Here is a 17893-nt window from a genome sequence, read left to right on the forward strand (position 1 = left end):
GGGTGACCGTGGCACACCATAATCCACCGTTTCACCTTGGCAATCCAATTCTGTTTTCCTGAAACGTCAAAGGGGAGTTCTCCATTCTTAAGATTGACAGGAATTAAATAGTCTCAGATGGGCCAGTCGTAGATGTGATAGGGCGCATGGCTGGCACCAAGATATGTGCTTAAGTAAAGAATAGGTAAGTGAATAGAATTGGCTACATAAACGGGGCATCATGCATATGCTGAAGCATAATATGATTGGACTTCAGTCCCTAGAAATTGACTGAAGGGTAAAAAGTGCGCTTCAGTAGATTTTAAAGGGTAGGAAGTCAGCCCCAGGAAATGAATACAGAAGGTGTAACTACTTTATTATTGTCAAGTCTCAGGCACAACCTTGTGCTTAAGTGGATAGCTGTTGGGTGGTAGAGAAGACTCAATCCTGGATCTAACCCTCTGCATGCAGGTGCAGTATTAATTCTATTGTTAAATCATTTCTAGACTATTTATGGATCGTTAATAAGTACAATTAAAATAATCTGCTAAATAAATCTGGGGAATTGTGAAAAGAATGAATTATATTTTTAAGAAATATATTTATTTTGATGTTGTTGGTCTTAAATTGTGCCCTAAAAGATATTTAAGAAGGAAATGCAACTTTATCTGATAAACCACAAAGTTAGAATGGTATATTGGTATGTGGCCTATTCCCTATTAAAATTTTTTCTTTACTTGTTAAAAAAAGAGTAGGAAGGCTCAGTGAATGTTCCCCTATTCCCATCACCAAATACTTTTTTTTTCTAGTATAAAGATTCCAATGGTAAGACAAACTTTGGACAAGACTGTGCAGTGGTGTCCACTCATGATTTTCTGTGGACAGTGAACAGTAGAAGAAGGAGAAGAGATATAAATAGCATGCTATTATTGGATTCTTCTCTGCTAAGACCCTCCTTCCCATGACTCCTGTCAGGTGTCCTCCAGTTGTTGATACTGGGAATTTTTTTTGTGCGTGTGTGTTCCTAAGAAACTCTGCAATGTGTGTCCCTTGGCCCAGGGATGGGAAGTTCTTGGAATCTCATAATAGTGTTGATTACAAAACATTCTAGCAGAGTGAACAATATAGAATTGATGGTTCTTCTTGGTTCCTCAGCAGTTTCAAAATTAGCATGCAATGTTATTCTCTTGGAAAAAGTACCAACACAAACACATGATCACACACATACCCTCATGTGTGCATGTATATAGGTTTCAAATTTTTAGTTGAAAATTTGATCTGCTATTGATTTCGCCAAACATCTTCACTCCTTAACATTAGGACTAAATAAACACAGAATGTATTAACCAATTCCCCTTCTCACAATAATTTGATCATGCCCAGGATATTAGGAGACAAGACAAACTCACAAAGGAACATTGTTTCTGTATTTTAATATGTTAAATAAGTTTAGTAATGAACCCGTGGTCTAATCAGTAATAATAAGGAAGAAATGGGAATCATTTATGAAAGAATTACTCTATTTGGAAACAGAATCATTTTTTTCCAAAACCAAAATCCACAAAGACTTCTACCTAAAAAGTTCATAGATTAACACAGCAGAATTCATTTGATAGTTTAAGTTTATTTGGGTGTCCTCTTAGGTTTCATTCAGTAGATAACATGAAAGATCTCCCTCAAAGGTGGCCATTTCTAGGACTCGGCGGAGCTCAGAATTTGTATTTGCGAGAAGTCTGTAGTCACACAGCACCCACTGATCCAGGAATCACACGCTGGTAGCCTGTACTCTAAAATGCCTGGCTGGTACAAAGGAACTGCTTATCCACCCTAAACCAAGCTGGATGATTCAAAACAAAACAAAGACGGGAAAACCTCATGGACCCTTGGGCAGTGTTTAACCAAGTTCATGATTAGTAAGCTGATTTTAAATACATTTCCTATATTACTGATTTAGTTTATAATCTGAAGAATCGCTATGTTATATCTTTCTAAATTTCCTAACTGAGATGGTGTTGGGCTGATGCAAAATTTAATATTCTTCATCTAGAAAATTCCCAGACATTCCAGCTGATAAAACTCACAGATTTCCAAAGTGCTCTGTCTCTCTTTCTCTCTCTGTGTATGTATATATGTATGTATGTATGTATGTATATATGTATGTATGTATGTATGAATACGTGCATTATATAATATATATTTACATAGTAAACAATAAGTATATATATATATATATACCTATGCCATACATACATACATATATACATACATACATGTATATCATTTATTTTGCTCATTTGCCTCTCACTTCTCTCTCTTAGCCCCTCTTCCACTTCCACTGGATGCCCAGCAAGTTCACCTCCTACGTTGATATCTTCTTACGTGTTTGTGTGACCAGCTGAGTTTAACTAGGACTGCTCACATGAGCGCGCTTTTGGGGTTGTTTACTGGAGCATGGACAATTGACCAGAGGCCATATCACAAGGCTAATAGACTCCACTGGCCCTGGCAACCATTAACTGCTCATAGCCCCTCAGCTAGGGGTGGCAATTCTTTAACACTATCCCTCCACCCTTCACAGATACCTTTTCCTCTGCTGACTCAAGGGAAAGGAATCCATGTCATAGGATTAATGGGAAATCCTTTTCAGTGGCCAGAGGCAGCCTTGCCTCAACCCCAGACCTTTAGATATACAAGAGGCCATCTTCTATATCCACATGCTGGGCAATGTCACTGTCCTTATTCATGAAACAACATCCAGGCCCAGGACTCCAGTGGTTTTGCCCATAATGACCTACTTCACCTACTTCAGGGCCACTCTTAAAATACCCACCGCTCTCAAGGTTTCATCAAGTCACCTGTCCCAGATGCTTGTCCTTTTCATAAACACTGCGCTGGCTTCTCAAGTAGTTTTTTCTGTTGAAGTATTAAAATGTCAAGCCTTTCCTCTTCCCATCACTGTTCATGTCTTTCTCTTCCCAGGTTGTGATGAATAACTTAAGCCCAGCCTGGAAGTCATTCAAAGTATCGGTGAACTCTCTCTGCAGCGGAGATCCAGACCGCAGGCTGAAGGTTAGATCTATATCTGGGAGGTGTGAATCTGAAAACGCATTGCACCACCCTTCTGCGCTCACACGAACATGGGCACACAGAATTTTCTAGGCTACTCTCCCAACCCTCTCAACCTTTTAGCATCGTAATGGAAGAAAGGGAGGCCGTTTCTTCTGCCAGAGCTATCGACACTCATATAATAGCCCAAAAATAAATCCTAGTGTATTGTGTCAAAAGACAGCGCCTGGGGCATTTCAGAAACAGAATGTGGTAATAACTTCAGAGTATAATTGAAAGTTTCTGCAAGGAAAATATTTCTGCACCAACTATCTATTGTTACATAATATATTATTCTCCCCCCAACATGCACACTGAAGTGTGGTAGTTTGAGATAGTAAATGTGTTTAGCTTATACCTCTGTGCACTGGCAAACTGGGTTGGGCCGACCTAGGTGGTTCTTAGGCTAGGTGTTCTTGGTCTCTGTGAGACACTCATGGTCTCCTGCCCATAAATGGGGTGACTACTAGGGGTTGCAGGCTCTCATATACAGTGTATGTGGCAGGGGGAGTCAGTTCTTGTCATCATACACACTAGCTTAGACTTTTATGTATAGTAACTGTGGGTTCCAAGAGTCCAAAACAGAAGCTGCAGGACCTCTGAGCACAAGTTGAAGAACTCAATTACTTTCCCCACAACCTAGAAGCCAAACTGTGCCTATTCCTGATTGAAGCACAATGTATTCTACCTCTCCGTGGTAGGAATTAGGACCGTTCTGTTTAATCTACCACAAATGCCTTGAGCACTATAGGAGTTGGGGGGCTGAGTATCATGCACTGAGAGGGTCAGGAATCATAAGAGAGAGACAACAGACCAAATACCAGAAATCTCTTCCTGGAGATATTTGCTTTGGCCAGTGGGCTGGTCTGCCCTTGATCTTAGAATCTTGAGAAGTCTCATTGCTAATACCAGAGAATCTCTATCTATTCAGGATGGCTAACTCATTGCACACAATCTACCCATAAGCCCAAAGTCCAGTTGATTAGCATGACTATCAAGCAGATTCAGGGACCCATCAGCTTCCCCAGGGTCCTGTATTGTGAGCAAACAGGAAGGAAGATAGACGGCAGAAGGTGAATTGAGCCTGAGGGCATAGGAGGGAAGCTGGTCAGATTCTGAAGGGCAAGAGCGTCTTCTTCCACATGACGATAAAGGAATGGTCCACTTACCACGCTGAACAAACATTCATGTCGGCCTTTCAGGGGACCCATCCTCAGAAAACTGGGTGACGGGCATTCTCTTAGTGACTTTTCTGTTGCTGTGATAAAAAATACTTTAACAAAAGCAGCGTAAGGGAGAAAGTGTTTCTTTTGGCTCACATTCCAGGCTGCAGTGTGTCTTGGTGTAGAAGTTAAGGCATCAGGCACCTGAAGCATCTGGTCACATTGCATCTATGGTCAGAAGAGAGGAAAGACCTGTGCATGCTACGCTCAGCTCATTCCTTTCATTCTTACACAGCTCAGGTTCATTCACCCATAACGTGAGTCTTCCCACATCAGTTACCATGATCAAGGTAATCCTCCAAGGGAACACCTCAGAGATCAACACCTCAGAGATCAACACCTCAGAGATCAACACCTCAGAGATCAACACCTCAGAGATCAACACCTCAGAGATCAACTCCCGGGTGATTCTCGGGTTTGGCCAGTTGACACATGCCACTAGCCACCACAGGCACTACTGCTCTTTGTCTATGTGATGGTATCTCCTACCTGCTTCACCCTGTAGACTTTGTTCTGGGTGATAAAATACTTTTAGTTTCAATGCTATCATTCAGGATGGCATCTCATCTGTTTGGTTAGTCCTAGTGTCATTAATGCGGTGTATCCTGGCTTAAATCCACTGTGTGAACACTGTGGTTGAACTGTCAGTGAACTAACTCTCTGGCTTTCATGGTGATAATGACCAAGTCCAATTTCTATTTCTATCTCTTATGAAAAACAAAGTTATTTCAGGAAAACCTCTGGGAACTCTCATTCATGCTAAAGCGGGAAAAGGTGGCATTTCTGACTGGATTTCAAGATGCCTGAGAGCAACAGCTTCTGGTATGGATGGCAATTACCAATTCTGCTTTGAGCAGCATTCACCCATTCCAAAAAAAAAATAACTCTTTTCCTTGGGCCATGAATAAAATATCACCTCCTTTGGCATTTTGTCATCGGGAGTTATTGAATGGGCAAAAAGAAGACTTAGTAGGGACGAATGAATAAAAATGTAAATAAGGAACCCTCTGTGGGTTTTTGAGAACTCTCTGGTCTCTGTAGGAATAAGAACTTGTAAGAGATGATAGCATCATAAGATATAGATATTCAAATGGAAAATAGAAAGAGGCAGAAATAAGGAATGATAGAAGAAAGAAGAAAAGAAGCAAGGCTAAACATGGAGGGGAGGACCAGCTTCTCAGCATCTTCACAGCTGACCTTCTGGTACTGTCTCTGGGGACTGGACTGTCCCGTGTATTATAGAGTAGTTGTCCTCTCTCCCTCTCCCTCTCCCCCTCACTCCCTCTCCCTCTCCCTCTCCTCGTCTCTCTCTCTCTCTCCCTCCCCCCCCTCTCTCTTTCTTCTTCTTCTTTTTCTTCTTCTTCTTCCTCCTCCTCCTTCTTCTTCCCTCTCTCTTTTTCCCCTCATTCACTCCCTCCCTTCCTCTCTCATCAATTTGATAAATCAAAATATATTTAGACATTGAAAATGACCCCTAGAGGGTAAAATCACTTTTAATTAAGACTTGCTGGTACAATCCGATGTTCTCAAACTCCTGACATAGCCACAGTGTCTTGTCAAAATAGCAATGGCTGAGCTTCTCCTGCAACCCCAGTTTCTGATTCAAGGGGTTTAGAATGGGCATAAGAATCTGCATTTCTATCACGTTCCCCAATGGAGTTCCTGCTCCTGTTCCGGCGACCACACTTTTTGAGACTAAGCATTGGCAGCTCTCACTAGTTTCCGCACTGCCTTTCCTCCCTCCTCTCTGCCACCCTCTCTCTGCCCAGTGCTCAGACCCAAGCTGTCTGCCCTGCACATACAGGAGAAACAGCAGCCAGCTCTCTGCTTTGGAGGTTGTCCTCATTCTTCCACAATCCCTTGAGTGTACTGCTTACTTCCAAGTCCCTTTAACCTCCTACTTTCAGAAAACGCCTTCCTGGTGGCTCTGACATCTACAGGATGCTTTCTAGCCTCATTTACCAATACTTCCTTAACCCTTGAAGTGACCAGTGAGTGTGGGTACATGTGTCTGTGTCTGTGCATATGTGTATTCTTACACATGTGTGTGCATACATGTGAAGGAAAAGCTCTCTATTGTTCATCAGGTGATGTCCACCTTCAAAAAAAAAAACACAAAACAAAACAAAACAGGGTCTCTCACTGGCCAGGAACTCACTAAGTAGGCTAGGCTGGCTTGCCACTGAGTCCTAGAAATCTGTTTATCTTGGCACTACCGCACTCTGGCTGGTTTACTTACCATAGGCCCTGGGGATCAAACCCAAATTCTCAAAGCACTTTGCAGAATATGCCGTCTCACCAGTCCACAAGCTTCCTGCACAAGTCTCTGTCTTCCCAGCTGATGCTGCTTCTACACACAGTAACCATCTGCTCCCAATATATCCAGACAACTAGCATAGCCACACCCTGCCTGGAGTTCCTACGTAAATGCTTCTGGCCTTAACCTGTGCAAAGGAAGGTATAGGGAGGTTGGCAGGATCTGCCTGAATCTCATTGTGAGGAGGCTTCCCCACCACCCACTAACATCCTGGCCCTACGGTAGCACTCAGCTGCTCACTGTAAAGTCAGCTCTTCTGAGAGGTAGGTTGGGTTTTTGAGCGGCTTTTTATTTGTATGTATTGGTTCTTGTGCTTCAAGAGCAGCCGTGAAATCCCAGTATGGCCGTCTCTGAATACCACAGTGCCAGACGGGAACTCTGACCATATGGGTGCCATTTTCCCAACCAACAAAAATGAAAGGTTGAATGACCTAAACCATCCATCAGGTTAGATTTTAAACCCTAACTTAATAATTAAGGCTTTTGACCCAATACATTGTTTAAATGTCTTTCTCTTAGTTATGCGACATCCACGAGGACATCAACTTTATCAACTTTAAGTCGCTAGTAGCTTCGCCATTTGTTTGTTTATGTTTTGGTCTGTTTGTCACTCCTCTCCAGGATAAAAGTCAAAATAGTGACAAAGTGACATTTTCAAATTTATTTATTTATTTAATCTGAAATTACTTATTTAAATACATAGGCAGTTTGGAAAGTGCTGTGACCTTCTCCTACCCTGTGCCCCATATCATCACACACCTTCAGAAATCATTAATCATGGCCAGCTTCCTGTCATCATGCCGTGAAGCTTCCTGTCCTACCCATGCCTCTGGGCCATCTTGAAATGAATCTCGACCAGGGTCGGACACCTCTCCCCCAAAATGTCTCTGATTTATTTTTAAATTACCAGGGGGGAAAGAATGGATTTTCAAATTGGATAAAATATTTATATCTTTTTTTTACTACATCATAAAATGATGATGTTTTAAAGGCCCGTGGAAAGCTACTACAGAAAGTCATAAAGGAAAAAAAAAGCCTGAAGTCAAGTAACATTATGCCACGGTGTTGTGCTTAGCCACCACATTTCCTGATGTGAAAATACTCCAGGATGCATCACCAAAGGATGAAGGGTCTTCCAGTAACCACAACCTGAAAACTCTCATGCCCAAGAACGTTACCTGGAAGCATTTAATGCCGTGAGATACCTCACCACCTGTGCACATCTGCCTCTCTGACAGTGATTCACTAACTTATGAAACAGTTGGATTTTCTGTTCTATATGTGTGCATGTGTGTTGTATGTGCTCATATGTGTCAGTGCACACACCCAAATGAATACTGATGTGGATGTGGGGTATCCTGCTCTATTTTGTACCTTGGTCCCTTGAGACAAAAATCTCTCACAAAATCTGGAGCTAGGCTGATAGTCAGCAAGTCCCACCTGTTCTTTCTCTACCTCACCCACCCATACACAGTGCTGGGGTTGCAGGGACAGCACTTGAGGCCACACAGCTTTTTACAGGAGGGCTAGGGATTTGAACTCATGTTCATGCAGCAAGCCCACTGAGACATCTCATAGGTCCCCGCTTTTCCAGTTCTATATTATGTTTTAAACAAGGCCTGGGTGCAAATGAGACTCTTTTAATGCATTAGTTGTTGTTCCCTCTTTGTACTTTTAGTTTTGTTTTCAGTGAAGTTTCCTTGAAGGAAAACAAACCAGGTTGGTTTGTCCTGAAATATTTTCCACATTCTCTGTTTCCTATAAATGGGTCATTGGGGCCAAGTTCTGATTTCTGGCAAGAATGTCCCTGGTATTGTTAAGAATTCATGGAATTCAATTCTATGTGAATGTTTCAGTCTATTTCCGCTATTACTAGTCCTTTTACATACTGCATCATTCTGTCTTTGAGCAATGAACATTCCTTTAAATTGGTCCTTGAGTTCTTCTAGCACAAACTTCATACATGGGTACTTGATAGTGTTCTTGCTTCCTAGACCAAAGCTTTGAAATCATGAATTTAAAAGTTCTATAATTTCCTTCTCCTTAATACATATCTCGATGTGGATGTCAATTGTTGAATACCTCTTGACCTCCTTCTTCCTATATTTGATTTATTAGAAAATAAATCACCATAACGAGCATTTTTTGACTCTTGAACAAAATGCTTCATTTCCGTCATTGTAACATTTAACAAGAAAACTGTCAATGTGGAAGATATTTTATGAGGTCTGAAACCCTGAATTGCCTCATGCTCCCTTAAGGGAAAATACTCCCCACAAAACAATTCTATGAAATGTGCTATTCGTCAATTCCTTTGATTTGGCCAAAACACTGCTACCAAACAAGTCATAAATTTTAGAGACAGTGTGGTTCTCACAATAGAGTCTTCCAGATTTGTGGTGGGGGGTGGGGTGGTGCTCTTAGAGAAGTAGAGGGTTGTGCCAAGCGTTTATTGACACAACAGTGTACTTGATACTGACAGGAGATGCCACACCAAAGCAATTTTCACAAACATGTGACCACATGCTCACACTGAGAACTTTGAATCACCAACACTAAAGGGGCAGACTCTATCTGCTTTCCCAATATCTTAGTCACTCAGGTGACTTGGAGACTCTCCTCTATAAAGTACATGTGACATCCTTCAAGTGTTGATGAAAGCTAACTTTTATGAGAGTGACAGAGATAAGGAGCTGTGGTTTCTGTGACCCAAGGCCCCATGCCTTAGGCAGGCAAGAGGCCCAGGCTGTTAACTGAGGTCATTCGAAGGTGGGCACAGAGAAAACATGGCCAGGTAATCAGAGGTAACAGACAGCAAGGAGAGGTATCCTCCTAAAGCTAAATTAGAAGTCAGATGCATGCAAGTGAGAAAGAAAGCCCAGATACCCATCAAAAGTGACCCATCGAACAATACTGTTGCCCACACCTGTTCTTTTCGTCTGTCACCGTTTCCTTTTTGGCTGCCATGCTGATTGACTTAATAAAACAGCCATAGTCACAAGTTGCTATCTGACTCTCCCAAAGTTGGGACTTCTGAACAATCCCTAAAGTGCTCTGTTAAGTCAAAATCCCAGCTCAGGGAGTCTGGAGTCTTTAATAACTCATAAATAGTACTGGGCACAACCATTTGGTAAGCATGCACTAAAAAACACCTCCTCCTCCTTCCTGCCAACTTGCTGCTGGTCCCGCCCTTCAACAGTTCACTATTTTTCCACCATCTTAACACAAAGCTGAGTGTGAGTGTCCGTGTGTGTGTTCTTGCCAGTCTATGAAATCATTTGCATTTGCTCTTTCACTAATCCAAATATCTGTGTTTTCCCCTTCTAAGTGTGGTCAGGCTGTCTTGAGTTGAAATTGTATTTTCTCCCTGCGTTTCACTGTTTTTCTTTGGATTCTCTAAGCTGATACCCAACTCCACAGTGAATTGAGTTGAAATTGCCCTCCAGTGTATTTTTAGTTTGCCTTGAACCTTTGCTTTTTATCCCCAGTCCTACATGGCTCTTAACTTCTGGACCCCTGTATACCCATTGCCTTTTACCCATTTCCATCTTTTGAATATACTTGCATTCCTTATTGCTGATTTTCTCTAATAAACCTGTATTTTATTGCCTGGGAAGGATAATAGTGCATGCATCTCAGTTTAAATCCCCCAAAATCTTAGTCCTTAACAATAACCTCCCTTTCAGTTCCATAAAACTCCACGTCGATAGTACAGGGCTCAATCTGGGTTTTTGGTGAGTGTAGACCACAGACAACTTGAATGGAAGAGACCATTGCTGTGCTCAGGACTATTGGCAATTGTAATTAAAAGCCTGGCATTATCGGACAATTTAAAGCAACTTTATTTCTCTTTCTATTGCCGTGTAACTGTGAAGGGTGAGGGACTTGGATGTCTATAGTCTTAATATATTTTCTTGAATCCGTTCAAATTCAAGTGCTTTCCCCATCGCATTCTGGGCTCAGGGCTGTCAGTCTTGTGCCTGTCAATCATTCACTCTGCCTAAATGTTCAGAAGTTTACAGGAGGCTTGAAGACTCATCCAAGTCTCTCTTGATTCGATTGTCTCTGGCTCTGGAATTCTTAACTCCACTTGAGTAAATGGTACCCCGATCCGTGATTCTACCTGAGATCTGTAATCGATACCATAGAGTGGAAAGTGGTGTTAAATAATGCAGGAGTCAGGCAGGCTTATGAACTGACAATGGGGACATGGCCTCCTCATTTTACTATTTCTTCCTTTTCATTAATATCGTCCTACTTCACAAATGAGCATTAGAGATTTTGCTTTGTAGAAAATAATTTAAGGCTCACAGCTTAAATAAGCAAAATCTTAACTTAAATCTGAGCCTTTCATGCCTCTTTGTCTCAGCTAAAAACAGATAATATTTACTGAGTGATTGCCAGGCTCCAAGAACTGTGCTAGCTAGGTAAGCCCTTGGCTTAAGTTTTCTCTCTGAACTAATTACCTTAGCTTAGACAATCCAGCAGGGTCTAGAGAGATGGTTCGGTGGGGAAAGTTCTTGCTGTATAGACATGAGGGCCTGAATTGAGGTCCTTGGTACCCATGTAAAGGTCAGGCACAACTGTATACATCTATAACCTACACTGGAGGATGATGCAGGGGAGAAGAGGGTCCCTCAGCCCATTGGCCAGTTAGTCCAAGTGAAGCAGTAGTGAGCTCCAGGCTCAGAGAGAGACCTTGTCTCAAAACATAAGGGAGAGAGCAATTCAAGAAGACTCTAGCATCTTCTGCCAACACACACACACACACACACACACACACACACACACACACACACACACTCACTCACATATGCACACAGGCACACATGCACACATACACACATATATATATATATACATATACACATACACACATACAAAAGAAAATTTAAAAGGCAAACACATAGTAATAAAGAACCTCCATGTATCAAGTTTATGTCTTGCTTATAAAACAAGCACAGATAAAACATTCAAATCAATGTGTGCTTCTTCATGATTCAAGAGCCCAGGCTTCTTCTGGAGGGTGGTGGCACATACCTTTAATCCTATGACTGGGGAGGCAGAAGCAGGTGGATCTCTGAGTTTGAGGCCACTGTAGTTTGAGGCTAGCTCTAGACTAACCAAGACTACATAATCAGACCCTGGGGAGAACTGTTGGGGGCGGTGCTCAGGTTTCTTGTACCTCTGGTTCGCCCACACCCTACTCTCATTACATCCAGGAAATGGAAAAAGGAAACTTTGGGTCTCAAATTTTAGCTGAAACCAATTGCTAGAACTCAGTGACAGTCCAATAACACTGAGCCTTGAAGCAAACTAAGTAACATAGTCTAGCTAGATGCCTATAAAGAAAAGGAAAGAGATTTTTTAGTAACTGGCTGTTTGACTTTTCTCTTAGAGTTTCATTGCTGTGAAGAGACACCATGACCAAGGCAACTCTTATAAAGGACATTTCATTGGGGCTGGCTTACAGTTTCAGAGGCTCAGTCCATTGACATCAAGGTGGGAAGCATAGCAGTATCCAGGCAGACATGATGCTGGACATGGGGCTGAGAAATCTACATCTTATTCCAAAGGGAACCAGGAGAAGACTGGCTTCCAGACAGCCAGGAGGAGAGTCCCACTCCCTCAGTGACACAATTCTTCCAACAAAGTCACACCTACTCCAACAAGGCAATACCTCTTAATAGTGCCACTCACTCCCTGGGCCAAGCATATCCAAACTACTGCCTTCCACTATCTGGTCCCCATAGGCTCGTTCAAACTCATGAGTCTATACGGGGGACAGCCATACCTAGCCATAGCCTAATACAAAATACATTTAGTCCAACTTACAAAGTCCCATAGTCTGTAACAGTCTCAACAATGTTAAAAGTTCAAAGTCTCTTCTGAGATTCATCCAATCACCTAACTGTAATCCCCTAACTTTCATATGAAGGAATGCTTTTATTGCTCATTTTTGCAGATGAGAAGTCTGGGGCTCAGAAGAAAAAAATAATATTTTAACACCTAGATCCACAAACTTTTTCAGTTGCATGAACAAAATCAAATCGAGTTGACTTTTGAACTAGAATCCACACCAGCATTGAACAATAAAACGTCCCAAAGGGACAGATAGGTAAGCTGTAGGGAGTGTAGGTAGGACCCGAAGACTCCATAGAACACTGAAGTCGGGCAGATGTTTCAAGTTCACTCATGTTAACTGGGAGAAGATTACTTTACCTAAGTCTGCGTGTTCAGAGGAACAGTGACTATATACACACGTGTCCGGACCAATTATCTCCCAGCCATTCCTTCTCTTTAAGCACCTTTCTAGTTTGCTTGTCCCATGTTACTAACCCATTCCTCTTTCCCCAAACATCATCCTTCCATCTACAGAGTAGAAAATTGCCCTTCTTCATGGCCCAGGCCCCTGCTGCTAACGAGAGTCTTCCTCTGCATGTTGTATTTAGTAACTCCAAAAGGGGGAGGAGGAGGATGACTCCCGCAAATGGGGTCAGCAGTAGGTGCTGCTTGCTTCAATATCAAGGTGATGTTTTCAACAGAGAGGAAAGAGAGAGAGAGAGAGAGAGAGAGAGAGAGAGAGAGAGAGAGAGAGAGAGAGAAAGAGAGAGAGAGAGAGAGAGAGAGAGAGAGAGAGAGAGAGAGAGAGAGAGAGAGAGACTGAGACTATTGTCCAGGAATCTAGCAAGTTGGCTTTACATAACGCTTAAACCTTGGAGTTTGTATTTAATGGGCACGGAGTTTTAGTGAGGAAGACAGACCATTTCTCATGGTGAGAAATGAGAATGGTTATACCACACTGTGATCATACCTAATGCTACAGAGCTATGCACTTCAAAACAATTTGATGGTAAATGCAGTATGATAAATCTTTTACCACAATAAATAAGCAATCTCCCTCCAGTTAACATGAGTGAACTTGAAACATCTATCTGGCATCAGTGTTCTATGGAGTCTTCGGCTCTCACCTTCATTTCCTATAGTTTATCTATTTTTTCTCTGTCAGCCACCTAGCAGGAGGGTGGGGCAGCTTCCCCAGGGATTCCTTCTGACACTGGAGTTCTTCTGTTCCTTAAATCCTTGTGGGAAGAGGAGGAGTTCCTTCTTTGCCCAACCATTCTGAATGAAGAATACAGTGGAGGCGACACCAATTCCCCACTCTTCTTTTCTCCACACACCATCCTTTCAAACATCCTACGAGTAGAAACCCCAGCCCACCCCTGTCTCTGTGTGATGACCCTGAAGCTAATAGGAGCCCTGTTGGATTAAGTACTACAAGGGGTACTGCTTCAATTCTAAGGTGATGACATCAAAATAAAACTATTTTATTGGCAAAATTGCCCATGGCCATGGCATGTCGTTAACTGTCTGTCAAGAATAATCTGTCAGGACTTGACTAGTTCAGTGTTTTTGAAGGAAAATCACTTCAGTTGTGAACTAAGAGCCCAGAGCGGGCACTAGTCACATCTCTGGTGAGGTCTCCAGATGAAAGTAGATGGGTGGTAGTCCATTTGTCCTTCTGAATACCATGACTCTCATGGTATTCATTGCATACATCCATTGCTCTGTTTCCTCATATTGAACCCATTTACAGCCAATTCTATGCTGAAAAGTGGTAAGTGGCCAGTTTCGGGATGAGATCAGAGGGATGGTGGGAAGCTGAATGATGATAAGAAACACTGTTGTGATTGGAATCTGAAAATCCCTCTACAGACTCATGTGCAGGAAGTTCAGTTCCCCACTTGTAGTGCTAGTTTAAAGACTCCGAGGTCTTTAGGTGTGGCGTTGGGGCTTAACTGATGGAAGCAGATCACTGGGGGGAGGCATTTGAAGGTTATACCCACCTCTGGTTCCATCAGGTTTCCCAGTCACCGGGTGAGGAGTTTCTCCCATGCACTCACACATCACTAACTAACTCTACAGTACCCTCTGCACTGTGATACCAGGAGCCAAGGCAAGCCTCCCCTGTCTCAAGCTGTTTCTGTCCGATGTTTTCTCATAGTGATGAGAAAAGTAGCTAACAGAGAAAGGAAGAGAGTAGGAATTCGGGAATGCGTTCGTCATAGGATGATTTTATTTGTTGTAGGACAATTCTGGTTGTGGTAGGGTAATTGGTAATGTGTGTGACTGATGCTGTGTCCTGGCCACATTAGTTGCTCACTCCTGAGTTTATTGTTAGTTGGTTTGATTGCATACTAATCTAAGGCTTTCATGTCATCATTTATTGTACTATTTTGTTAACACTGAAACTTAAAACATTGCCTCCAGAGATTTCAATGTTTATTACTGCACAGTTGGAAATGTTTTAACCTGACCTTGGCGATAGGAAGGTCAAGATGGAGTTCCTAAGAGGCATTTGTCTGAGTCAGGTCTGTAGGCAGGCATGCAGCTCCACTCTCAAACTTAGGCATTAACTCACAATGTGCTTTTGGTGGAAACACAGTTTATGGCTATTCTGTGAGTCTTTCTCCAGAAAATATTTTCCATAGAATCTGCAAACAAAACACGAGGAGAGTTGTCTCTGAGGAATAACATCAGCTCTTATTGAAGAGAGTCCTTGAGACTGGGGGGAAGTGATCCTCATTCAGATGCTTAACAGAGCAATCCCAGAGGCCTCCTCGGGAGCTGGGGGAGATAATAGAAATAACTCTTCCCATAGGTACAGTATTCCTGAGATCTCACACGCCTGCAGTATCCTTGGTTTTCAAAGCAGGGCTGAGGAAGGTCAAGGCTATGTCATGTATGTGAACATGAAACAGATTTCTTAGTGTTAAGGAAGAAAGCAGGAAAGTTCTCACTGACCTCTTACAAAATTATTTCCTCTCTGAGAACATGGGATTACTGTCTTTTGTGATCTCAAACTCTAGAAAGAAACAATAAATGCTTTCTGCCTGTCCCAATAAAGAAACAGTAAAGTGACCAGCCACACCTCATGCAGCTGGAGACAAATGAGGAAGAGAGGAGCGATGCCTCCTCCTGCCATCTGCAGAGGCTTCTCGGGCCTGGGATTCCCAGGGAGAACCTCATCTAGACTCTAGCTTCTTTAATGAAAGGAATCTGACTTTGTCCAAATGCTTAACAGGATCTGGTAGAATTGACTCACACAATAGGTGAATATTTAAGTCCAGAGGCCCAAATTTTAATTTATAAGAAACATAAAATATTAATAAATTGATTAGACAAAAACTATATTCCTCACATTCCATATAGAGATGGGCCTTCCCTTATACCAGAACATTAGTAACTTGAGCACAATTAAGCCGGCCTCAAGGGCTCTCTTTATAAAAACTGGTGTTCTTCCTCGGAGAACTCTGCTAGTGTCTTACTTTATGATTCTGTTGAAGGTTCTTTCCGGAGAGAAATGCCCAGCATAACCTTAGATTGGGGTTCCCCTCCTCCTCAATAAACCACATCCCTATTTAGTGCTGATGCTGTAGGAGAGCAGTTGCATGCCTGCCCCGCACACCTGACTCAGAAGCAAAGGCCTCTCAGGGAGTCAACGCCATCTCTGAAGCCTTCCTCTCAACAAGGTCAGATTCAAAACCTTCCCCACTGTGAAGAAATAAACACTGAAGTCTTTTGAGGCAACTTTTCCGACCTCTGATTTAGACTATGGATGACACTTCTCAGAATATAATGCTGAGAAAGTAAGAAAGCAATATTCTCACCGGACTTGAAAATGAATATGTTTACCGTGTTGTATCCAACTCATTAATTACAGAGAAAAATCAAGGAGATGATAAAACTGAGCATTTTGGGGGATTCAGTTTACATGCCTTTCCCTCTAAGCATGGCTAGAACTAAGATTTCCTTTTGTCTTTAATCCTGTCTCTTTGTAAATGTCTTTTGACAATTCCATATATGCATCCTTACTACCCTCACCTCCCACCCACTCATCTCTCTCCCCCTCTGCCATCCTCCCTCCTCCCTACAAGTTCCTTTCCCACAGTCTTGTCTTTTGACCTATTGATTTTAGTCAGGACCATTTGTGTGATGATAGGTTGAGAATTGCCCACTGGGGCCTCCTGGGCTCCCTGGTGCATACATCCCTGCCCCTAGCCACCAATAGCCAGTAGTTTGTCCTCCACAGTCCCCAGTTGACTGTTGTCAAGCCCAGTCATGTGCAGGTCCAGTGCAGGCAACTCTAGATGCCAGGAGAGCATCTTTGCAATGGCTGTGTCATGCCCCGGTGGCAGCCTTTTCCAGGCTACCTCCCTGTCCTCTGTGTCTTACATTCTTTTTTTTTTTTTTTAACTTGAGTATTTCTTATTTACGTTTCGAATGTTATTCCCTTTCCCGGTTTCCGGGCAAACATCCCCCTAATCCCTCCCCCTCCCCTTCTTTATGGGTGTTCCCCTCCTCACCCTCCCCCCATTGCCGCCCTCCCCCCAACAATCTAGTTCACTGGGGGTTCAGTCTTTTTTTTTTTATTAACTTGAGTATTTCTTATATACATTTCGAGTGTTATTCCCTTTCCCGGTTTCCGGGCAAACATCCCCCTCCCCCTCCTCCTCCCCCCCTTCTTTATGGGCGTTCCCCTCCCCATCCTCCCCCCATTGCCGCCCTCCCCCCAACAATTACGTTCACTGGGGGTTCAGTCTTAGCAGGACCCAGGGCTTCTCCTTCCACTGGTGCTCTTACTAGGATATTCATTGCTACCTATGAGGTCAGAGTCCAGGGTCAGTCCACGTATAGTCTTTAGGTAGTGGCTTAGTCCCTGGAAGCTCTGGTTGGTTGGCATTGTTGTTCATATGGGGTCTCGAGCCCCTTCAAGCTCTTCCAGTTCTTTCTCTGATTCCTTCAACGGGGGTCCTATTCTCAGTTCAGTGGTTTGCTGCTGGCATTTGCCTCTGTATTTGCTGTATTCTTGCTGTGTCTCTCAGGAGAGATCTACATCCGGCTCCTGTCGGCCTGCACTTCTTTGCTTCATCCGTCTTGTCTAATTGGATGGCTGTATATGTATGGGCCACATGTGGGGCAGGCTCTGAATGGGTGTTCCTTCTGTGTCTGTTTTAATCTTTGCCTCTCTATTCTCCGCCAAGGGTATTCTTGTTCCCCCTTTTAAAGAAGGAGTGAAGCATTCACATTTTGATCATCTGTCTTGAATTTCATTTGTTCTAGGCATCTAGGGTAATTCAAAGCATTTGAGCTAATAGCCACTTATCAATGAGTGCATACCATGTGTGTTTTTCTGTGATTGGGTTACCTCACTCAGGATGATATTTGTTCTCTCCTCTGTGCTGCTCTCTGAGTCTTAATGGTGGTG

The 17893-nt window shown here is 42.7% G+C and overlaps 1 protein-coding gene across 2 annotated transcripts in view; it reads left to right on the forward strand.

Annotated features, from left to right (window-relative positions):
* The window catches only part of Cpne4 (copine 4), a 454614-nt gene that overhangs the window by 337991 nt on the left and 98730 nt on the right, over nt 1–17893 (forward strand). For both annotated transcript variants that reach the window (XM_087563156.1, NM_001436538.1), the window contains 1 exon segment: nt 2959–3048. In XM_087563156.1, the coding sequence (XP_087419282.1) occupies nt 2959–3048 (90 nt within the window).

The sequence above is a fragment of the Rattus norvegicus genome, chromosome 8, assembly GCF_021556685.1.
Source record: "Rattus norvegicus strain SHRSP/BbbUtx chromosome 8, alternate assembly SHRSP_T2T, whole genome shotgun sequence".
Classification (NCBI taxonomy): domain Eukaryota; kingdom Metazoa; phylum Chordata; class Mammalia; order Rodentia; family Muridae; genus Rattus; species Rattus norvegicus.